The sequence below is a fragment of the Epinephelus fuscoguttatus genome, linkage group LG3, assembly GCF_011397635.1.
Source record: "Epinephelus fuscoguttatus linkage group LG3, E.fuscoguttatus.final_Chr_v1".
NCBI classification, from domain to species: domain Eukaryota; kingdom Metazoa; phylum Chordata; class Actinopteri; order Perciformes; family Serranidae; genus Epinephelus; species Epinephelus fuscoguttatus.
In genome coordinates, this window is record NC_064754.1 from 34413980 (window position 1) to 34439324 (window position 25345).

At 40.2% G+C, this 25345-nt stretch overlaps 1 protein-coding gene across 5 annotated transcripts in view; it reads right to left on the minus strand.

Moving 5' to 3' along the window:
• prkcaa (protein kinase C, alpha, a) overlaps nt 1-25345 on the minus strand; it is a 213890-nt gene that overhangs the window by 19678 nt on the left and 168867 nt on the right. For all 5 annotated transcript variants that reach the window (XM_049568332.1, XM_049568323.1, XM_049568341.1 and 2 more), the window contains 3 exons: nt 15054-15134; nt 12573-12680; nt 2660-2800 (listed from right to left, as the gene is read on the minus strand). In XM_049568332.1, the coding sequence (XP_049424289.1) occupies nt 2660-2800; nt 12573-12680; nt 15054-15134 (330 nt within the window). The remainder of the gene's footprint in view (nt 1-2659; nt 2801-12572; nt 12681-15053; nt 15135-25345) is intronic.

The following is a 25345-nucleotide window of genomic DNA, read 5'->3' on the forward strand; positions in this document are numbered from 1 at the left end:
CACCATGCACTCTGTCAACTCAAACTGGTGGCGACTGTACATCCCATATGGTTGTAGTTAATTTGCTTTCACTGCAATAAACTGTGTACATTAAAACTTCAAATTTCATAATATTCCATGATATGCATAAATACACTAGACATGAGCATTTTTATGGCACATTTTAGAATATTAACATGAGGGATTTCCTGGTGTGATAAAGTGAATTTTAAGTGCACTAAATGATACTGGATGAAATGTTAATGGAAGCCTTGGGGAGAGTGATCCCACTATAAAATGTGGCGTGTGTAGATAAGAATTTTCTGTGTATGTGTGTGTGTTGCTCGGGGTGGTGGTCCTTGGAAACACCTGAGAAGCTCAGATTTCAGTATGAGCTTTAGCATGAAGTTAAGACTGGACAATTTTGTGTCAATTCCATTTTAAGCATCTCATTGACATTCCAGAAAATATAACACATTATATAACTCGCAACTAACTTTGTCTGGACTGCTACATTATGCACCTCCTGTTATATCTTATTTGAACACTGTTTACATAACACATGGGACACTTAATACCTAATACTGTGCAAGTTGTTTAAACCTTCACCATCTGTCAATATAAATTTAATTTGTAAAGACAATCAAGTAAAATGCAAGTAAAACAAACAAAAAAACAACACCATTACCGTACTTGAGGACAGTAGCTAGAAAAGTTTTGCCCAATATCCTTCCCCTGACAAATCTGACTGAAGGCTGAGGTACTGCACAAGTTGGTCAACAAACAGCCAAGAACACATACTCCCCAAGGGAGTAAAGTCTGGGGCATAAAGTCTTTTGCTATGAAAGATTTGTCCTGTAGCGATGAGCACATCTGTACTTGTTTTTTTAGATGCATGAGGTTCAGAAAGTTCTATTTGTTTATTTGTCTTTTTTTATTTGTATTGTGTTGCATGCATGGTTTGAGAGGAGGTAATAAGTTAATTAAAATCAATCTGACATCAGTTAGTCATCACTACATTAATACAAAATGAAGGTAGACATATAAGACCAATGACAAGAATAGCATTTAAAATTGTGTTGGATTTGATTGCTCATTGCTTTATGGCACAAAGTAAGGGTGGTGGATGGAACAAAACAAGAAGATGGTAAAGCCTAAGGAAACAAATGCATTAGAACCAATGGATTGAAGTATTTTGTCACTTTTATGACTACTAAACCTGCACAAACCAGACAAAAAGAAAGTGTGTAATTCTAAAAAGCACCTGCAAAGGGTGATATGCACTTCTTACTGTACTGCCAAGCAAATAGCGTTTTGGTGGTCCTGCGCTACTGGCACATATTCAAATCAGGTAAAACATTTGGTGCAAAATTGGCCCCCTTCTATGCAAATGCGCTTCATTGCAAAAACAGTCCAATTAACAAAGATCAGCGCTAACAGTCACACGCTGTTGCAGTGAAATTATTAGCATCTTTGGAGAACTGGTGGTAACTGAAGAGTATTTATTAGAGATGTGACACCCAGACTTTGCAGTGATCATGGCAGCAGTGATGTAGCCGGGGTGAAGGCATCATCATGCCAGATGTGCTGTTGCATCTCGTTGGTCAGGACCTGTAGCTCAGGGTTTGAAATTTCCAGTTTTCTTTTCCTTTCCACTATTGTTCTGCCTACTGTATTCTTGCAAAGGCAATATTCATACTTTGCAACGTGGATAATTGAAATCAGATACAAAAAAGGGCAAAATGCACTCGGCTGCGAAGGTTTATGGGCTTCACTGTGCTGTAATGTCATTAATCCAATATCGTTTGTCAACTGAACTTTGACACAAAGAAGATGGTGATGTGCAATTCATGAAGCTATCAGCAACTACAATTGATTCTTTGTGAATTCACCCAAAAGTGTACTGAATTGGTGCATGGTGCAAAGTGCAGTAAATAATGTATGCAGCGAGTGATGGTGCATTTTCAGTATTTTTGTGGCAGTAGACGTTGCTGGATAGCAAGTAGTCAGGTTTACATATAAATGTAGTGCCTATTTTCAATGAAAACAGCAAAAATCAGCCAAAGAAAATGCTGTTTTTTTCCCTCATTTTTCATCCACTACCTTACACTTTGGCCACACTAAGGCTGCACTACTCCCCAGTCCACTACTGTATAATAAAACTGTGCATAACAAGAAGAGTGCCAGTCAAACCTCAATGATAGAAAACAATGTATTAGATGTTTACAATCTTATCCGTCCTCACAGATTTTAAAGGCTACTTTTCATTTCCAGTGAAATGGAAGGTTTTGTTGATTTTTCATTTAGATGCTTCATAAATGTCATGATTTATTTGCTTAGACGTTACACTAACTTTTCCACCTCAGCGAAATTTCCTTAAATTCTGAACAGGAGTAGGTAATGAAACTGCCTCTTTGCTGGCTCTGTGTCGCACTTTGCACCTTGCACCCATATATAACAGCTCAAAACAGCAACATTCCCTTTATGACAAGAACAAACAAGTGTAATGAGAAATGTGGCCTTGTTTTAATGAAGGCTTAACTCATGTGAGAGAGGCTACCAATCATCTTGACATTAGTTGAGGTAATTATGCCGAGCGGGATCACACTTAATTGGACTATGAGGTGTAAATCAAACCCTAAGCAAGTTCATTGCTAAAGAGTATGTGCACAGTACTTACCACTTTGGGCTTGAAGGGCGGCTGTATCTCCCTGTTCTGGAGGCGTTCCCAATCAATACGTCTGAAGAAGGCGTGTTCTCTGATGTCCCTCTCTCCCTCAGTGCCACAGCCCAGACGCTTGGATGGATGCTTGGTCATCAGCTGCTCACACAAAGTAACAAAAAGGAGGGCATGAAGTTAGGACAAAGAGACTTTAAATTGTATAGTCGTTCAGAATGGCAGTGGTGATTCCTCCTACTGTGTGGAAAACAGGGATTTGGTTTTCACAACTTCAAAGAAATAGGAAAAACATTTAAAGTAAATGGGGAACACTTTTATTTCAGTCAAATGCAGTATGCAGATTTTAATTTCCCAAATCAACTAAAAACAACCAGCATTTAGATCCAACTCTCTGAAAAGTGGTCTGTGTTAGTCCATCAGGGACACCCTCACTTTGTTTCTCCCTCGTCTGTGTTCTTCCACTGATGTGTTTTGTAATGTGATTCCACCTTGTTTCTAGGTCAGTAAGTGACAGCTAAACAGATGGGCCTAAAAAAGAGTGACATAATTGTTTCTGCTTGTTCTGCCTTTAGAGAACTGCTGCCACTTCCAATAGCACGAGGACGCAGTTTGCACTTTGTTAAAAAGCAAACCAAGATAATAAAAAAGCACCCACAGGAAACATAACCAACAACAAAATCTGTCCTTGTTAAATTATGTAGAAGCCCACTGGTATTACTTAAACATAATTATCCAAACAACATGTCATGAATTCCAAGTGATTTAAATGTCTCTCAGTCTTTCAGTTTGAGAGGCTATACATTTTTTTTCCTGATTGCATTAACAGAACATAAGCTGGTCTGCAGGAGGAAACAAACAGGCGCATTTTAAATGCATTAAAGCAATTCCTTCGCATAATGGAACATAATCACTGACTGACTGTTTGTTATTGCAAGTGTATATATGGAATTTCACCAGTTCTACTATCAACATAAATATTTCCGCATTACCACTCCCGCCTCAGTGCAGTGATTTGTCCTGATTGAATTGCTAAGGCAGGAAGAAAAGCCCTCTGAGACAGAGAGAGACGGCTGGGTTTCAGTATTGACAGTCCAAGGATAAAATAACTTATTCATGCACTGGACTCTGAAATGGAGATGGTGCTTTGTTTGACTGAATTAGTTAAATGCTTAAATAGGCTGGTTGCTATGCCCTGGTATGGTGTGCGGTGTATGCTTTTTAAATGACTTAACATACATGCCTACATGCATACATTGACACACAAGCACACAACACTGCAGCACCTGCAGTTAAATCCCTCGTCTGTGATGCACACCTTCACATGCAGCTCAGTCACCTTGGCAGTTCTTCTGGATTATGTGACATTTTTAGCAAGCATGCTGTGTGGGATTTATTGAGGGAAGACTCTGTAACCATGTTAAGATATCTTACCACAGCCTCTGACCAAAAGTAGACATAATCATTTTCAGTCTTAAAGTAGTCTTCCACTTAGGTTTCATTACTTAGCTTCACTAAATTAAATTACTTAAAAAATCTGTTTTGTGATGCCATTTTGTGATGCAAGATATTTCACAGGAACAGTTTAGTAACAATGTACACTTTAGTTAGCACTCCATACATAGTTTTATTTTTTTTTTAATCTCCACCTGGTGTAACCCTGGAGGGGATAATGCATTCGGATGTGTGAGTTTATGTGTGAGTTTGTGTATCTGTCTTCCAGTAGCTAATCTCTCATATTACTGGACCAATCAGCCTCATACTGTTTGTATACATTTCTGACTGTATGCTCAAAAACCTCTCATAGTTTCGATAATTCATAGTTGTTGAAAAAACTGTTTTACTGACTTTTTAACGCCGTCATTGACTGCTGACTCCTAACTCCTCTTAACTGGCCAGTAGGAGTCAGGAGTCTTATACAAAACTACATAACAAGAGCACAAAGCAAAGGGCATTTCTGGAAATCACCTCAGCTAAAATCAAGAAACCTTACTGTTTGTTGCAGGCCACATTTTGGCCTTTGTCATGGCTAAAAAACTGACATCTATGGAAAAGTTTGGACTCATTTTAAACCTGAGCATCTGCAGATCAATTCCACACCTAATATAAAGTAAGGCATGATACAAGATGAAAAAAGATCTCGTCTTATGTTATCTTTGCTGCCATCTTGACTGTAAGGGAGCCAGGAGAGGCAATTCCACCAGTGCGCACCTGCGGCCGGTGCATTGTCTGGACGGGCTGTGATCAGCTCCGGCTAGTGAAGATCTGCACTCTGCTGAATGTACTTTCCAAGTTGTTTTTTACGCAACTTCAGGCTTGGCTTTTCTCAAGAGCTGGCTGGCAGTTGAGGAGCACAAAATGTTCTTACTTTTTTAGCAACTTGTCTGATACACATAAATAAATGTGGGAGACAACCTCATATAAAATTCAAGCTGTCAATCATTACCGCTGCCTGGTTGTACTATCATGCTCTCTCCCTCTCTAAAGTGTACAGTCCTGCTGTACTGATACAGAACAGGAATCTACTGTATATATATATATGTATGTCTGGGTAATGCATTGTATTACATTATATAGTTACTTTTGGTGTGTTTATCCCATCTATCTGATTTGACTTTCTAAACCTAACCTTTCTAACCTAATTCTGCTCTAATTTTTTTCATCATATTGTTTGTAACTATTAAGTGATCTGTAAAAAGCCTAGTATTCCCAGCCTCAGATGTCAGGTTGCAAGAACTTCTGTTGCTGTGTAGAGCGTGCACAGCGACAGAAACGTGGCCAGATGAATTTAATAAAAAAGAAACCATCACTGCACTGCCAGATTTTCTATTAACTTTCTGAAAAAAATATATCTATATAATTTCAGAGATGAGGCAATATTAAATGACATGCTAAAATGGAAAACTTTTATCAGTGTTGAATATCTCTTCTTGCAGAAGTTTGTAGGCCAGCTTTCCTGCAGCAAGCCCCTTCGACATACAGGCTGTGGGCTGGGCCACATCTGAACTAGCAGAGTGCATCCAGCTGGCAGAGTGCATCAGACAGTTGTTGACAGGGAGGAAAAAGTCATTTGCAGCTTTCTGTCTGTTCACAGGACTGTCACTGACGGTGCGAAAGCATCCTGCTACAAACACAAGGCTGTCACCATTAAAATGACACACCTTACTCATTGAACTGTCCTTGAGAATGACTGACTGCTGGCCGGCTACCATGCCAATCAAAGGCTCAACTGATTATCATTGTTTTTTTTTTTTTTCCACTTGAGCACTTGAAATGCTTTGCATAAATGTGATAGATAACTGTCTCCTAAAAAAAGAAAATGTGGTGTTGACGTTTCCTGTGGAACATTTGATCATTCTGTCTGCAAACTGTTAGTAGTCAAATCTCAATGGCTTCACCGTGCCAAAAACTGTCAGCAAAAGGTTTAGCTGTATGTGATCACAACGTGTACATAACTTCGATGCTGCCCTGCTGTTTCTGCCAAGAACATCAAATGGTTGGAAAGGGAGAAGAGACGGAGAGTAAAAATGAACAAGAGTGATGAGGTATGACAGAGAGCAGATGGGGTCTCTGAGTCCGCGGGGAGTCTGGCCAGGTACGACTGTGTGATTCAGTACATCAAGGCTTTCAAAACACACACACATGCACCATCATCCTTTAGAACCCAATTAGTTTGCTACAGACTCAGAGAGCAGGGAGGCAAAAACATCTGATTAAAGATAAAACACACTTTTACAAATGTTAAATGACCTTAGATTTTACCTTCTCTGTTGTCATTACAACAGAAAACTTACTGGATGCCTTTGCCAAAGAGCTCCAGGGACCCATCCAAGTAAATCAGTCAAGGGTGAAATTTTTTCAAACCAAGGGTAAAATCTCCACTCTGTCACTATTCACACTCAAAACACTGTTTTTTATAAATTTTATATATAATGTTAAACTGTCTCACCCTCATTCTCTTCCAGTAACTGTGATGAACTACAACTGCATTGTAATGGACAACCTTTAGGTAACATCCCATTAATTAGATGAATGCGTATCTACATCTGTGACCTATTTAAAATGTAATGGACTGCACTGTATACATGGGCTTGCTAAAAATAGAGGCTATCTGTATTGCACAATAAAACTCCTGCAGCATACTTATGTTTGCATATAAACAAGCCACAACATCTGGAGCTGAAAAATGAAGCCAACGTGGAAGAGCTAAAAACTGCAGTTCTTTGAACGGCCACTTGAGGCTGGCTCCAGAAGCGAGGCAATTGCCATCGACCCCCATGTTAAAATGCCAAACTTTACAGCAGAAATAGACACGTTTACAGCCTGGCTCAACAAAAGGTTTTGGTCTCTATAGCTAATTTCAACAGCCATGACAGCTGTACAGGGGTGGGGGGTTTGCACAAGTCACCCATTTCTATTTTATTAGGCCTTAAAGGTAGGCATGATTTAGGGCTTGGCTACTTTGAGTTACAGTTGGGTGCCATCTACTGACAAGTTGCTACCACAAAGACAACATTGCTTAGGTAACATAACCATGGTGTAACCCCAACCATCGCTATTTCAGGGTGTTTTCAGTTCACGCAAGTCTACTGTAGCATTTGATTGTACTAGAGGACCCTCTAAGAAGTCGTATGTTCCTTTCTTTTCCTGTTTTTCACCAGCAAAAATTAGCATCAGCATTATCACCGTTAATCATGGCTGTGAGTGCATCATGTTAACCAAGTTAGCAGCTAGCATTAAGGTTAGCTCCATCATGCCCACATAAGCTCAAATTTGGCACCAAAAATCCAAGATGGTGACAGCCAAAATACCAAAACCAAGACTTCAAAATGGTCCACAAACCAATGGATGGTGTCACAATGGCTACAACCATTATTTCATCCAGTCTATGCATACAACAGATTTAGTGTTTTAGATCCACTATTATGCCGACGACACCCAACTGTACCTTAGCACATCACCATCCACCCAGCTCCCTCCACAGTCCCTTGTCAACTGCCTCCAAGAAATTAAAATCTGGATGACCACTAACCACCTCAAACTTAACAGTAAAAAACAGAGCTCATGGTCGTGGCTCCCAAGGCACTGCTCCGGAAGTTTGGAGATCTTCTCCTCCATGTGGACAGCTGCTCCATCTCTCCTGTGCCAGAAGCACGCAACCTGGGCATCATCCTGGACTCTAACCTATCATATGAGTTACACATCAAATCTGTCACCAAATCTGCCTTTTTTCACCTTCAAAAATTTCCAGACTCCACCTTTCGCTCTCAGATTCTGTGGCTGAGACCCTGATCCATGCCTTCATTACATCCTGGCTGGATTATTGCAATGGAGTCCTGTTCGGGGCCCCCGATAAAGTCCTCGACAGGCTCCAGTATGTGCAAAACTCAGCTGCCAGGATGCTTACCCGCACTAGGCCTTGGCAGCACATCACCCCCACCCTCATTCACCTGCACTGGCTTCTGGTTAAGTTCCGCATAACCTACAAACTTCTTCTGCTTGCCTACAAATCGCTCCACAACCTCGCTCCACTGCACCTACTGGACCTTCTGCACCAGCCTACCCCATCATGGAACCTGAGGTCCTCAGGCCTCCTCTCCATCTCTGCACCAATAGGCGGACCTTTGGGGATAGAGCCTTCAGTGTGGTGGCCCCCACCCTCTGGAACACTCTCCCTACGGAGATTCGCCATGCTCCATCTCTGGACACTTTCAAGTCTGCGCTGAAAAGACACTTATTCACACAGGCCTTTGGCAGCTAGTCTGTTTATCTTGCTCTGTCTTGTTTTGTTTGTTCAGCATTCTTGGGTCTCTTGAAAGGCGCTATATAGATAAAAACTGTTAGTATTATTAGTGCAGGCTGTAGTTTGTGTCCTTTTTACTGCGTTACTACTCGATGATTGTTACCCATTGCTGTATTAGCATCAGTTTACTGTCAAAATCTATTCTTCTCTCCAACATCACCTCTCCTGCTCCCTATCCCATTTTGCTCTCTTATTCTCCACCCCCTCTTTATCTCCCTCTGACCACTCTTTCTTTTGTTTTTGTTTTTTTTGTGTTTTTGTTTTTTCTTCCCTCCCATTGCCGCCTTCCTCTCTCTTTTGTGTGTCAGGCTGCTGGCAAGCACTATGTATCCATTAAGAGGAAGTGCTCCAGCCATGACAAACCAGGGCTGAGAAGGGACTTGGGCCGCAACCAGGGCGCAAACACACACACACACACACACACACACACACACACACACACACACACACAACGCATGTGCACACACACAGCTAAGAAAATGACGGAGGAAGAAAAGGATGGCGAAAGGAAAGAGGGGGACAAAGAGAAACAAGTGGAGTTGAGGAAGGGACAAGGAGACAAAGCGCGTTACTGCACGGCTCATTGAGTTTGCACTGCCTCTGGACAGAAATAAAACTGCCACTTTCACTATTAAATTCCTTGTATGCACACACGTACACAAAAATGGACTTTTCTCTGACCACTGTGTGTATTTCTGGACATTTAAAGAAAGTTGTGGCTTATTTACATATGCTTTATGATCTTTATGGCATTGCTTCTCTGAACAGCACTCTCATTGTATCTTCAAAAACTATAAGCCTTGCTCTCTCTGCTGCTAACATGAACCATATTAAGAATGCACAGAAAGTAATTCTCGTTTTTCATTGCTCAAACAGTCCTCATCTTAACAGTGACTGCTGCAAAAACAGATCCATTTGCACTTAAGAGGACCATGTACATACAAAGTGGCGAATGCAGATCATATAAACAGAGATTAAAGTGCAAATAAGTGAGTGTATGCAAATTTCCTAAAATGTTTTCCTTATTGTTTATTCTGTGAAGCAATGAACTGGGGCAGACTGCAAACTTCACCGGGTTTCTATAATCCGTTAGGTAAGTGTCACAAATAAATCCAAGCAGGCAAAGTTTTTTATCTTTTTCCTATGTTCCTCTCTACTTTCATTTGCTTAAAATGTCCCAGTATTTGCCTGCTTGACCTGCACTGACCCACTGTACTGCTCAGTCCCCTCTGTCTCTGCAGATCCAGCAGCCATATACCCATGGTAGCAGAAACAGCATCTCATTAACACAACAAAGGAGATCTGTTTAATGTAATGAAAAATTGCCACCAACAAGGCCAGAGCTGGGCTAAAGCAAGACCTGCCAAAGCATACGCTGTATTTTGAATTAAGCTATGGGAATCAGACAACTATAAATACTCTGACTAAGTCTATATTCATTTTGAGATGTGTGCACAAACTGGGCAGACAACAGATATGGAGAGATGAATTGAGTAGGAGGAGTGATCGGTGGAAAACATTCTTTATCCAAAAGAGTGAAAAGTCTTTCTTTGCAGTTAAATAAATTCTGGCAGAACACTCAACTTATATCTAACTGTGGATGTGTTCGGCCAGAAACTGGTCTGACCCAAAATAGTTCACTCTGTTATTGAGTATTTATGGCCAGTTTAACTAATAAGAAGAGCAACAGTTTGTCGAGCTCTATAATCAATTCTTCGCTGAGCTACCAGTCTCTCATATCCTGGTTTTGATAAATGAATAAATGAGGCAGACTGATGGCTTGGAATTGAAAATGCATCAATTATGATTCCTTGTAGAGCACAAAGTCCATATTGATGTGAATCATTTACAGGTGAGTCTTCTGACGTTCCTCTGCGGCAGCATCCGTTTATAGAGCCTCTGCACTAGACTTCTGGTAAAGTATAATGTCTGGCATATTTTGCTGTTTAATGTCTCAAAATTTCATATGCTCTGTTTTTTTAATCCTTGCTGCCCGTACCTGGTCTGAGACCATTGATGTAGTTCTGCCAGAGTGCAATGGAACAACACTAAGGTCTGTTGACTGATTAACGTCAGCTCATGCATTGATAAGCATGCAATAAAACATTCTGCCCCAAAGGTCCAGTTTGTAGGATTTAGCCCCATCTATTGGCAAAAGATGGTATCCATTATTAACAACTACCTTATGTTTTTATTGGTGTATAATTACCAGAAAATAAGAATTATTGTGGTTTTAGTACCTTAGAATGAGCTGTTTTTATCTACACATAAAGCAGGTTATCTTATAATGGGGCCGCCATTTTGCTACAGTACCCCAGGACAGACTTATCAAAAACTTTCTCTTGATATAGCATTTTTGTGTCTTCACGTAGGCCACCACAGTTCTCCTACATGCTTTGCACATGGGAAAAGTTTCAGTTCTGCAACCTTACTGCGGGATGCCACTAAATTTTACACACTATACACTTAAAAGTTGCCTGTATCATGACAGCCTTTAAACTGCACAGTAAATTAAATTATTCTCTCAGTGTATAGCTATTTGAATGGTTAACTTGTGAAGATGGAAAGTTAGCAAAACATCATTTCATTTTGTGGCACAACTTAAAAGATAAAAGTTTATGATGATGTAATATTAGTTACAATGATAAACTAGGTTCAAGCCCACTGCAGGCTAGCTAATGGGTTGGCTACTACTAATGCTAGCTAGCTAGCTAACTAACTAACTAACTAACTAGCATTAATGATGATAATGTAGGCCTGATTCCAGAACTCTAAAATTATCTGGAACTAGTAGGGGTGCACTAGTAGCTACAGTTTGGGCCTGCAACAGGATGCAATAGTGTAGGTGTTACAGGTCCTGAGTGTACTCCCCTGATGAACAGATTGTTCTGGAACACAGCTGTAAAAAGTTGTAAACAGTACATAAGTAAGTGAATACAGCGTGCTGTGCTCAGAATAGCACCAGTCTCCTATACCTTATGTCCCCAGAGCAAATCACAGCTGTTCTACCACCTACTCAGAGCATGACAGGAATTAACATTTTCTAATATTCTGAACATGATGAAACTGTGCACAAAATCTGTCTTACATTTTTATTGTGCGGTCAGTTATAGCTGACTAATGCAGGCCTGTGCAAACTTGCCACCGTAGATACAGTGGTTACATAAACTAACCACAACTTAACAAATTAGCAAATTTCTCAATGCTGAATGTGTCCTGATATAGACTTTAGTGTTATTATGCAATGTGTTATCTGCTCCAATGCTAAATGCCAGTTTTGATTGTTTGCTATGGGAAACATCCACTCTAATGTAAACCTCATAAGCTGAAAAGGAAAAGAGTGAATGTATTTACTGTGGTAGTGGTTGAGCGTTGTAACAAATGACACATTGTGGTGGACAGTCAAAATCCACATACTTTTTTCTACTGTGCAGCTGGAATGTTTTAGACATTGATAAATGGCCAAAATGATTTTGCAAACTTAAAAAAAAAAAAAAAGCTCATGGGAGTACTTCACAGACAGTCATAGTTGGGGGAAGTATGTTGGATGACCTGATAGGTTTCACTTCGGTGGTTTAATAATACAGATGTCACAGGCACAAGACCCGAGCGGGAAGAGGAGAGGGAACTTGCACATGAGTTCCCAGCCAGTATTTTAAAAAGCCTACACTTCAGTCTTACAGCAAATGGAGCCAGACTGCCCATATGTTGCGTCTGACTCCAGAAGGCTAAGAAAAGCCTTCCAGCAGTCTGTGACACAGCTTGTCAGTTTTGTTTTTTTCCCTAAAGTTGAACAAGCAGGAGGAGCTTGTAGCCCTCTTACAAGAAGAATAATTTTGGCTTCAGTAAGGAGTGTGAAAGACACAGAGCTTAAAATGCTGATTTACAGGTTTTTTGGAGCCAGGTGGGAAAAGCATCAGAGGGAAAGAGTCCCAGTTAAACAGGACATTAGACTGAAGAGGAAGGTTTCATATCACCCAGTTTAAGTACATTTTTATGAATACCAAATAACAAACAGACTCACCTATTACCACATTTAAATTTTGTTTAACCACAAAACTGGTTTATAGGGGCAAAAATGTTTTTCATTGATGGCAAAGAACATCCACTCACCCCTTTGCAGATGGAGACCGCTTCTTTGGACATGGACTTGGGGTAGGACACGTTGTGCTCCATAATAGACTGGAACAATTCATCTTCATCCTCGCCATCGAATGGAGGCTGAAGGTGGAAAGACATAATGTTCAGAGTATTGTCTGTGTTTAAACCATTTTCACACAGTGGAGGAATAAGTTGTTGTTGTTCACTTGACGACTTTTTACTGCCAAAAATAAAGTGTCACCGAGAGCACCACAGGGATCCAGCAGTGGTACATTAGCTTTTTTGTAATGTGTGCCCTGTCTACAACCTAAGTCAGTAAAAACTGCTCTACTTGATGGCAAAGCTGAAGAGGGCAGAAAAACAGGACAGCAGTTTGACTTACGAGGGTGCCAAGAGGAAGAATAAGGGAGAGAAAACAGAGTACACTGAGAACACTAAAGACATGAAAATGGAGAGAAAACAAGTAGCAGGGCAGAGTTTGTGTGAATAAGTCTCACAGGAAGACCTTGCAGGGCAAATGGAGTGGATGACCCAGCTTTTTCCCCCTGCTCACTGGGTGGTTATCATCAGTAACCATAATGTGGGTGTTTTGACAGTCCATAAAATGAATTATTCGTCATTTCCACTCCACTGGCCCCTTTGGGTAGAGATAGCCTGTCTGCGTCATGCCCTCTTTACCTGATTTCACACAAGGCAGGGAGAGACAGAGGAACGGAACATCTGAATAGGTAAAAACTTTTGTTAATAGTTTAACAGCTGTCGCCTGCTCTGAGTTCACCCCGGGAATGAAAAACATACCCATGTTCATATTTTGCTTTGCTGTGGAGGGGCTTGATTTTGCATGTACTTGCACTTTGTGTTTGGCCTTTTGGAATGAGGGTTATTTAAAAAATGTGTTAATAAGTCATAACTGTCTTAATTTAATGCTGTCTCGGAGACATGTTTTATTAAAACCTGTAAAAACCTCCTGATGGGTGAGATTATTTCTAACTTTCTCAACGCTCTATAAAGAGGACATGTTAAAACTAGAATTACCACCTCATGGTTGTATGCCACTGCAAACTAGTCAAGTAACAGTTTACATCCATGTCTGTCCAGACTCATATGTAGCCATGACAGTTGACAAGGCTTCAAATATGCATGCTGCTGCAAAGAAGCTAAAATTCTAAAACATGAATATAAAATGTCATTACTTCATCATTTTATCCTATTAGACATCTGTGTGACATTTTGTCATGATATGTGAATGAACTGTTGAGTTATGGCCACAAACATGTTTTGTGATGTCACAGTGACTTTTGACCACCAAATTCTCATCAGTCCATTTTTGGCTGTTCCGAAAATTCCATACTAAACTGCTGTATAGTACACTTATGCCGTATGTGAGAGTTTTTAGTGTGTCTAAAACCTTACTAATAGTGTGTGAAGTACATACTATTCCGGTGAAATATTACAGTATGTAAACACTGGGCACTACGCTGGCATAAATATCCCAAAATGCAATGCAGTAGAGGACAACGTTCATAACGGATAGCAACCAACAGCTCTGTAACATCAATAAAACTTTAATTTAAGTCTGATTATGTGAGAAGTGTAAGATTTTACTTTGCAAGGTGTGATATAGTTTTAAAATTATTCTTAAATTATCTGTACAGCTGAAGTTGGCCGGGTTACCATGTGTTTCCAATCAGCAAACAGGCTCATGAAGTGACACAGTTATTACAGCTCAGTGCATCCGAAAAGATACATTCTACTGTTTACACAAAAGTAACTAGTCTCACTAGAATGAGACGTACGTACGTGTGTACCGATGGATGGACGACCCAAAACATAATGCCTCCGGCTATGGCTGTTGCTGGCGTGGAGGCTTAAAAAAAATCTCTTGAAGCAATTTCCGTCATTAGTGTACAAAGAGATGAGTTGTGGTAATATATTATGCTATGGTTGCACTTTTCACTAACTGACGATCGTGCTTTTTATCTCTACCATGGTCGTTTCCGCTAAAACTACCACTACAATGTGGTTTTAAGCACAGGTAGGCTACAGAGGTCCGGTAAGCTTCCAGCCTATGCTGAATTACATCATAATCAAAGTCACACAGCCCAGGCAGTGTGGATGAATCGTAGGTCTGTTCAGTCAGACCTGTGTGGTCAGCTGACTACACTGAAACAGGGCGAAGGGTTACACCAAATATGATATGCTGTGGCATGGGGAGAGGGCAGATGGAGGGGTTGCGTGTTTATGTCAGTGTTTATTATTAGCACTGGTGGGAAGGTCTTTAGGAAGCACCACCTGAGTACATTTAGGCCTACGTTGAGCCTTACTGCAGGGGGAACTGGAATGTGGGAATCATGTGGGTGTGAGCAGTCTGTCAGCGACCTCGTGTCCGTGTAAAGTTGTCGGCATAATCTATAGCAGGCAGTTACATACTATTTTGTGTGTGTGTGTGTGTGTGTGTGTGGGTGTGGGTATGTGTGTGTGAACACCACTCACCTGTCCTGCCAGCATTTCGTAGAGCAGAACTCCATATGCCCACCAGTCTACAGAACGTCCATATGGTTGATATGCAATGATCTGAGGAAGGAAGGAAGAGAAAATGTTTAGCCTTACTCAAACTTTACTATACCTACAACAACACTAATCTGTTTTTTATGTGCGAGAGTGCCCATCAGTGTGAATGACAATATAATGCATATTTTAAATTTACAGAAGTTGAACCTGTCTTCTACTGTGTACCCAATATTTTTTTTCATTTCATCTCAGGACCTAGACTGAGACCTTTTCATGTCATCGTGACATCCAGGTTCGCTCATGCAGAATTCAATCCATTTATGAAATGAAAAAAGTATTTATACCACTTTCATATTCGTGCACTAACTGGCTACACAAGAGATGTGCTAGATGACAAAGGGTAGGGTGTCATAAAGCACATCTTCCTGATAAACTGACTCAAAAACCAAGACATTTTCCAACCCACTAAGCTTGTGGGTCGCAATATACTCATAGGGACTTTGTATCTGTAGATTAAATATGCAGCTTGTCGCACATCCTGTGAATACAGATAATGCATACACACATTAATACAATATTCATCCATTACAAGTTTCATCAGTTAACCTATATTCTGTTTTCTCTGTCTGCACTGAAAAGATGCAAAGATGTAGCACATTGTTCACTCACAGTGAGTGCGCCCCTTTTGCATAATGTAATTGAGTCTTATCAAATCCAGCACACAACAAATCTCCCATTTATTATAACCTACATCTTGGTGTTCAGATCACATTGTGTATTTGAACATGAAAGTTTAAATAAATGGAGTAAAAACTGTAACGCTGAACATGTGACTCCTCTTCTGTCATCCAGGACAATTTCAGAAAGCATCTACAATAACCTCTGTGAGTGTCTTCCCAGCATGGCTGCGTATCTTTGCATGCATGCTACCATTGCTTGTGTCATTGTTATGGAAATCTCAATGACTGTGACATTGTAGCAGTTACAGATAAAATGTCTCAGTGCAACATTCAAAGTTGTTGGAAAATCGTCCTTTTCTAAATGTTCTTGACATACTGCCAAAGGGCAAAGCAGGGACATCTTTTATAGAAATATTAAAGCCAACTGTGCCTTAAAATGCTACAGACACATGTATATGAAGTTTGACAGCAGCTTTTAAAATCCTGTTTCATGCATGAAAACCTCACAGATCACAGCTCTTCAAATAGCAATTTGACCCAGACAGACAATAAAGCAAGGGGGTGACCGCAGCTGTGTCTAGGCAGAACCGTTGGATGTCCCCTGAATCACATCAATTCTAAATCACCTGCAACAATAACTTCTGCCATGGTTCAGCAAAGAAGATGAGAAGCTAGAAAATGCCTGACGAGAAGCAAGCATTTGGTGCGTAGGAAGGGGGGGTAGATAACAAAAACAGAGAAAAGAGTCACTGTATATCATTTCACAAGATGCGAGCACATCAGAACTACAAAAACAGCTCTCATAGGATGATGTTACTGCAGCTGAAGCTGAAAAACACAGTTCACACTTTTCCACACGAAAACAGGCTCAGAACGGGCGTAAACAACAGTGAAGCCATAGTGAATAACTCTCTTAGTGGCATGTGTTTGCACATTTGGACAATCTTGACATTCACATTTTGTGTTGTTGAAGCACTTTTGTCCAAATGTTCTGAATGCAGACAATAGTGACTCTTTCCTGAGCTGGTGATTTGAACTTCATGACTGAAATGGTTATGTTTCAAGGACTCTTGAAAAAATGATTACTGATTTGAGTTATATGGTTTGAGGGTATGAATATATTCAAATTCCATCTTTCAACAACCTTTTGCACCTGCTAAGAAAGTTTAGCTTACCACCGCACACATTAAATATTACTATAATGTCTAATGAGGAAGATCTTTTACAATATGAGACAAAGTTCTCCAAACCTCCATAAAGGAATACTTCACCTACAAAATTATCATTTTTATATCAATGACACACCCCATTCCCTGACGTTGTGAACAAGCTTTGTTTTTCTCGAATGCTTCCATGATGACCAAAGAATCCAAAAACAGAGATAAGTAAAAGGGGGCCGCATTTAACAACAGCAAAACTATATCACAACATCTGTTACAAACATTCACACAATTTGTGCAGGACAAATCAAGTCTCATTTATCCAGTTATATGTTTGGTTCATCTCAAACATAATATGCATTTCCACTAAAACCTTAACACTTAAACATAAACAGTCTCATGCCTGAGTACTGTGCCTGGGCAATAGGGCTGGATATAGCTACTCGATTCCCTTAGGGTATCAACAAAAAAAAAAACCAGTACCAAGAAGTATTCAAATGTCTCCAGTCAAAACGATAATGTTTTCGTCGGGGGTCTGATCCTGAACCATCCTGACTCTCCGCTGGATCAACAAACTTTCTGTTGCTGCCATCTCCAGTGCTGTTCTCCTCCAAACCGGTCAGTTAATGTCTGCCCAGTTAGCATGAGCTAACACAGCAGCAGCGGCTAACATCCAAGACTGCGCTGTTTAACAGTTCTAATGAACTCACACCTACAACAAAAATGGCCATTAATAACCGTTACGTAATGTTAGATGTGTGATGCTAACAGTTAGCCCTGTCATTGTTTGTGTGTGGCCAGGCAGACTCTCACAACTGTCCCTGGGATGGAGCTCACACTCCTGCAGCAACTACAACACACAAAGTTTGTGGTGGAGTCAAGCACAGCGTATTTGACAAAGCTGGCAGTTAAGTGGCTGAGATGCTACCAAAATTTTCAAAATACTTAATGCCACACCTTTCAGGTTATGGGTATCGAATGAAGTAATCTCTTGGCATCGGTATTACTTTAAGGGTACAGGTATCAGTACTGGTATCATAATCTTTTAAACAATACACACCCCTACTGGGCAAGCATGTGTGCTTGAACTCTGCTTAATAGAATGCACGAGTTCAAATGCACACACTTGCCCAGGCGTGCTACACGTATGTAGGGAATGTTTTAAAAAGTAAGGTTTTGCAAAAATGTATGTATTTGGGAAGTACTAAGTATTCAACTCAAGATAAATGTGAGTTGGATTATACTGCATGAGTTGTGTGAGACTTTGTAAACACATATTTTGTTATAGTTTTGCTGTTGTAAAATGCAGTCCCCTTTAACTTCAATGCAGCAAGAATTTTCTCCATTTTTGGATTCTTCGTTCACTGTGGAGGCATGAGAGAGAAAGACAAAGCACTCATATGGGGTGAGTAATTAATATACAAAGGCTAATTTTGTGGGTGAAGTATTTCTTTAATGTTAATGTTACATAGTAGGGACAATTTTATAGCAGGTACATCTTTTACATCCAAATGCAATGACAAAGGGGAAAGAAAAAAGGGAGATAAAGACACCAAATTCAGCCTCTCTCAGCTGTGACATTTTCTTTGGTAACAAAAGGATTTCCCATGGGTTTCTTCTCTCAAAGGACACACATACTGTATTTACACTTCACACCCACTTACACATCCAGTCATTTCTCTGGAGCCTTCTCTACCATGTAACAGCTGTCGGTGCAGCCATGTGCATACAAGCAGGCTCATGTACAGCACACAGGCACATACGTTGAGACCACGCATTTATGCCCACTCACACACAAACATATATGCATACACAGGAGACATGCATGAGCCACACACACACACAACTTCAGGTGTGTAACAGCAGCTCTGTCATAGCGTACATTGCTTTATGGCCTTTGCTGAGTAGCATCTGACCTCTGCTGCACACATGTTGCCCCGGGACACTCCTCAAGCTCAGTAACACACACATATACACACATATGGACAACATACTATATATGAATAAACAAAAACTCACTTGCTGTGGTACTAATGAAGCATACACACAAATGTGCCTGGGTGTGTGAAAGCAGATCTGTCCTGTATCACTCTATAACCTTCGCTGCTTAACACCTGACCTCTGCCTCACCCATGGCAGCCCACAAACACACACAGGCGGACAAACACACCTCCAGCTCTGCACTCCACTGTCATGATGCTATCCCGAGGGGTGATGGGAGCCGGCTGGACACGCAGCACATCCACGTGTTTACCCTAATGCACAAAGGCAAGCGTGTGCACAAACCTGCATGTACGTACACTAACGCGTCTTTGAATGTCATTATAACTGGGAGAGTTATAGAAGCAGAAAGGATGTATATAGCACATATGTAATGTCACAGGCTTTGGTCAGTTCCTCGTTCCTTTTTATTTCTTCTAATATATTGGATTCAACATAAAACTAGATACAAATATCTAAAAAATAAAAAAAATATACATAATAATACTGCCCTGTAACAATATATTAAATAACGTTGTCCCTCTATGTATTTAAGCTAAGTCAATACATCCTTATAAACCATCTGATAGCGCCTACTGCATGTCTACATCTCTGATTATGATCTCAGGTCTGCACTTCTATTCTCTCAATATATCTAATTAGTAACATTTTTTCAGATAACAACAAATTATAGAGTTACAGCACCATCATGTCATTGTTTTTCCATGGTCTTTTCGTTATGAAACCCTCTTATCATAATATCTCTGCCCTTGACCCTGGTGGACATGTTTCATGAACTTCAGATGGTCAACTACACGTAAACAACACACAAATCTTGCATAACCTTTCACACGGTCACCTATCCCTTAAAAGCCCTCCTTGCAGACCCCCCTAAGGTGCCACAGCTCTGCAGTCTGCAAAGATGAGGGTTGTTCTACTAGTCCTGCTTGGTTGCTGCCTGTCTGAGGCAAACGTCCTGGGACAGAGGTTCGCTGCCATCACGCTTACTCATGATGATTCCACTGAAGCAGATACCCTCTCTTTGCTCAGACAGATGATGGCTGTGTTAGATGAACAGCAGAATGAGCTGCGACAAACCAAAGAGCAACTGGCGCAGCTTCAGAGAGTGCAGGGTATGTGTGGGAGGTGGCAGCGTGGTTGGATGCAACATCAAAATTAATAGCAAATATATTACTTAATGTTTCACTTTCACTCATACTGCATTACAACATTTGTGTAATTTACTGTATAGGACAGACGTCATTGAGGACAGCCGCTGAAAGCCTGGAGGAAATATGGGAACAGGTGGATGCACTGAAGAGAGGCTTCACAGGTACATTCACAGAGAATGAAATACAGCATGTTTGTATCATAAATATGAACGCTAACTTCTATTAAATTATGGTTTCTGTGTTATCTCAAAGGTTTTGTCATCACCTGGCCAGGTTTATGTTTGTTTGACATGCATATCATTATTACATACAACAGACCATGAGGCCAGGCTGAGAGTCAGTGAGTTGCAGGAAGAGGAGCAGAGAAAGCAGGTGCAGCAAGTCGTGCGACAGGGCACAGGTAAGATCCGTTTATCCGCAACATGGAATATAAGCTGATGTCAACCCTCAACTGATAAAATACAGAGGCAGGTCAATATTTCTCTTTTTAAAGTAGAGGTGATAAAGTTGATGCCCTACTCCTTTTCTTTAATAATGGCCGCAGCCTGCATATGTCATTTAAGAATTCGAAATGCTATCTGTCAGTCATTTCATTCGTTCGCTCTAATCTTTTTTATTCCATCCCCACTGATCAGAACTGGAGGCCAGACTGAACGCCGGTGATTTGGAGGGCCAAAATGCCCGAGTGAAACAACTGCAGAGAGAAAGTAAAGGTAATGCAACAAACAAGTCAATAATTAATGACCAGCAAAGTCGATTTCCTCCTCATCTCAGCTCATCTAATCTCACTCCATGACTTATCTCTGACTCAGTGGTGGAAGTCATTCAGTATTTATTCCCTCATTTTTAACAAATAGAGCTGAAGGCCGGACTGACAGAGCTCGGAAATAAGCTCGGAGACGCCGACGCAGAGGTGAAGGCACTGCAGGCTGCTGATGAAGGTGAATTAACTTCAGATGGCTTGATTATGTACCGAATCAGTTTATGCACAATATATTTTGAATGAAAGGCAGAAGAAAATACTGATGATTCTTTTGCCTTATGAAAAAGAAAGCGAGGCAGTTTGTTCACGGAATATCTTTGTGACTAAATATTTCATGTTTATTCCTCTCTGTAATGACCAGAGCTGGAGGGCAGACTTAACACCACTGATGTTGAGGCAGAGACCCAAAAAACCCTGGTGGCACAATTACAAGTGGAAATTAAAGGTACATACACACATGTAGCGATTATTGTGTTTGTGTGATCACACAGTGAGTAAAATAAGCGATCAGAGATCAACAGGCTAAAGACTGGTGATCGATAATAACACATCTCATCTCTCTCCTAGTAATACCATCATGCCATCCTAGGGTTTGGTCTTAATCTGGTTTTAATTTGTTGAATTCGGCATGTATTTCCTGTCATCATTTGAATCTGTCAGAGTTTGAGTCCAGACTGCAGGCCAGTGAGAGTCTAGAGAAGGAGTTAGCTGCCCGTCTCACAAACACAGAGACAGAAGTGGAGACACTGAAGACTGTTGATCAAGGTAAAGAGAGCAAGAGAAAGGTCTGATCCTCATTAAAATACTTTTACAAAATAATATGAGCACTTGATCCAATAAAGAATGTATTTATATCAACATATTTCCTTTTTCTTCAATAAACCTGACCTAAAAATAAATTGCAATCTGTATTGCCGATGTGTTTACAGTCACATATGCTATTATTCATTTTTATATCTATTTCTTGTCTTGTTTGTTTATTATAATCATTCTCCCATCCCCACTGAGCAGAGCTGGAGGCCAAACTGAACATCATTGACTTTGAGGGCCAAAACACACAAGTGAAACAATTACAGAAGGAAACTAAAGGTGACACAACACACGCCAATTATTGAAACTAACTAACATAGAATTCTTTTCACCTTAACTTATATAATCTCACCTGGTGGTTTATTTTGGACTGAAATGAGAATCATGCATTATTCATTATTTGCTTAATTCTGTCTTTCTTTTTTCCACACATAGAGCTGAACACCAGACTGACAGAGCTGGGAAATAAGTTTGGACATGTGGACACAGATGTAAAGGCACTGCAGACTGCTGATCAAGGTAAATAAAAAGCATTTTACTGCATGGGTGTGTCAAATAGAATATAAACACCATACATACAAGATGTTATAAAAAGGGATAATTCAGATCTTTTAAAGTGGGGCGGTATGAGTTACTTTTCTATTGGCAGTGTATTACAAACAGTAGATGGTGATCGGTACACACCCAGGGGGCAGCAGCAAAATGTATTTTTGCCACCTAAAAAAAAAAAAAAAATCAATATCAGCTTAAATGTACACTATATTTAGAATATTTTATGATGGGGAACTGAAGACGTTAATTACATTGATGATCTCTTCAAAGCCAGACTCCTTTTACAAAAGCAGTAATTTACCTCGCTGAACATGGAATCTGCTGGTCTACCACTGCTTGGATCAGCTAGTTTGTTTGTGTTAGTATGTGACTTCGGTGAATCTGAACTAACCATTAAACACTAAAGTCACACAATAAGACAAACAAACTAGCTGATTGAGGGAGAGGTAGATCAGCAACTCTCATGTTCAGCAAGTTAAATCACTGTTTTTGTCAAAGACCTCTGGCTTTGATGAGAGAATAGATGGAATTAATGCTTTCAGTTCCCCGTCAGAAAGGGCTATCTAATGGCAAGATAGAGCAGTGAAAATATTCCAATTATAGCACACACTTAAGTAGATGTTAATTTCTTAAGGTGGCTTCTCCAAACTGGGGCCAGCTGACTGCCATCTATTGTATGTAATACACTGACTTAAAAAAACACACACCAAAAAGTCCAAACTATCTTGTTAAGAGATGACTGTTTTTTTCATTTTTAAGGATCAGACCAGCATTTCTGCAAATTTATTTTGATTTCATTCCTCCATATAATATCCAGAACTGGAGGCCAGACTGAACGCCACTGATGTCAAGGCAGAGACCCAAAAAACCCTGGTGGCACAATTACAGGGAGAAATTAAAGGTACTTAAACACATGAAGAGCTCATTGTATTGGCGTGATCACATAGTGAAAGAAGTGGCCAACAGGCTAAAGACTGCTGATCAGTGTATTCAAAACTGTGATATAACACTTGGCTTTGTTCTCACAACCGATCTCTTCTCTCCTCTGCTTATTCCATCATGCCATCCTAGGGTTTGGTTTAAATCCGGTTTTAATTTGTTGAATTCTGGATGTATTCCTGTCATCTTCTTATCTGTCAGAGTTTGAGTCCAGACTGGAGGCCAGCGAGAGTCTAGAGGACGAGCTGAATACCCGGCTTACAAGCACAGAGACAGAAGTGGACACACTGAAGACTGTTGATCGAGGTAAAGAGAGCAAGAGAAAGGTCAAGTCCTTGTTTGAATACTTTCATGCAAAAATATGAGCACTTGCTCTGGAATATAAGAATATATAAAGGCAATATATTTCCTTTTTTCCCCCTCACACATTAGCAGCAACCTGTACTGTAGAGGTCTTTCTTCATACTATCATTCTTCCACCCTCATTGAGCAGAGCTGGAGGCCAGACTAAACCTCATTGATTTCGAGGGCCAAAACACAAAAGTGGAACAATTACAGAGGGAAACTAAAGGTAATGATTATCAAACAAAAGGCAGATTTCTTCTCACCCGAACTCATCTAATTTCACTTCATTATTTATTTCTGACTGAACAGACAATCATAATTTTCTTTTCTTTTTTGCCTTTTTGACAAACAGAGCTGAACACCAGACTGACAGAGTTGGGCAATAAGTTTGGAGATGTGGACACAAATGTGAAGGCGTTGCAGACTGCTGATCAGGGTAAGTAAAATGCATTTAACTGTATAACCATATACACAAGCTATTGTTGACAGGTAGAGTTCAGATTTTTTGAGTGGGATGTATGAATTACCTATCCATTGACAGTGTGTTACATACAATAGACTGCAATCGACACTGAGCTACAGCTAATGCTGTAGACGGGAAGGTAATGTGGTGAAAATATTCTTAACTATAGCATACACTTAAAGTGGTTGTGATTGTTTAAGGTGACTAAAATAAGTTTTGCTGCTGCCCCCCATCCACAGCAGTACATTGCTTAGCTTCCGTTTTGGTACTCTTGCCTGCTTCTCCAAACTGGGGGCACACCAACCACCATCTACTATATAATACACTGACTAAGGATAAGTACCTCATACAATGTCATTTCAAAAAAATCTGAACTATCCCTTTAAGAGACAACTGTTGTTTTGATTTCTGAGAATCAGAACAGCATTTCTACAGAATGAGTTTATATTATCCTCTGTGATGACCAGAACTGGAGGCCAGACTGAATGCCACCAATGTCGAGGCAGAGACGCAAAGAACCGTGGTGGCACAATTACAGATGGAAATCAAAGGTAACACATGCCGATATTATTATATTGGTGCAATCACATTGTGAGTAAATATCTTTAAATAATAAGTGAACTCTCAGAAACCAAAAGACCCAAGAACAGACTGTTGAAATCAAGATTTAATTCCTATCATCATATTATCTGTCAGAGTTTGAGTCCAGACTGGAGTCCAGTGAGAGTCTAGAGAAGCAGTTGGCTGCCAGGCTCGGAAACACAGAGACGCAGGTGGATGCGCTGAAGACTGCTGATCAAGGTAAAGCAAGACAACTCAATACTTTGGAAATTCTTCTTTGTTGGGCTGAAGCTATATTACATAATGCAATATTAAAACAAAAGAAAATGTGATGTGAAAGAAATCCTCTGATATTCCCTAACATCCTGAAATAATGAAATTCCATGATTTTCCCAGGATATCCATGACCACTGTAATAGACTCGTTTGATTTCTTGTAGTTTTTATTTTCCAAATCCCCTCCCTTTAATCAAAGGGTTGGATTCCAGGTTGTCTGCCAGTGAAAATCTGACTGGAGAGCTGAAGATGCGCCTTGAAGATACACTGAGACAAGTGCAGGCACTCCAGACTGCTGATCAAGGTACGCCTTTGGCGTTGAAAATTACATTTGATTATGAACGAGTAATTGGGTCTTTAGGGTGATTGAAACAGTACGTACCAAATAACTACTTCTCTGATTTTAATGACATGTAATGACACTGATTTATGCAGTTTTTCCCTCCATCTCATGTCTTCCACTAGAGCTCAAGTCTAGCGTAGAAGCCACTAAGGGTCTGGTGAAGGAAACAAACACGCAGCTAAAAGTGACTGAAACAAAATTGGAGGCACTGGAGAAAATAAATCAAGGTAA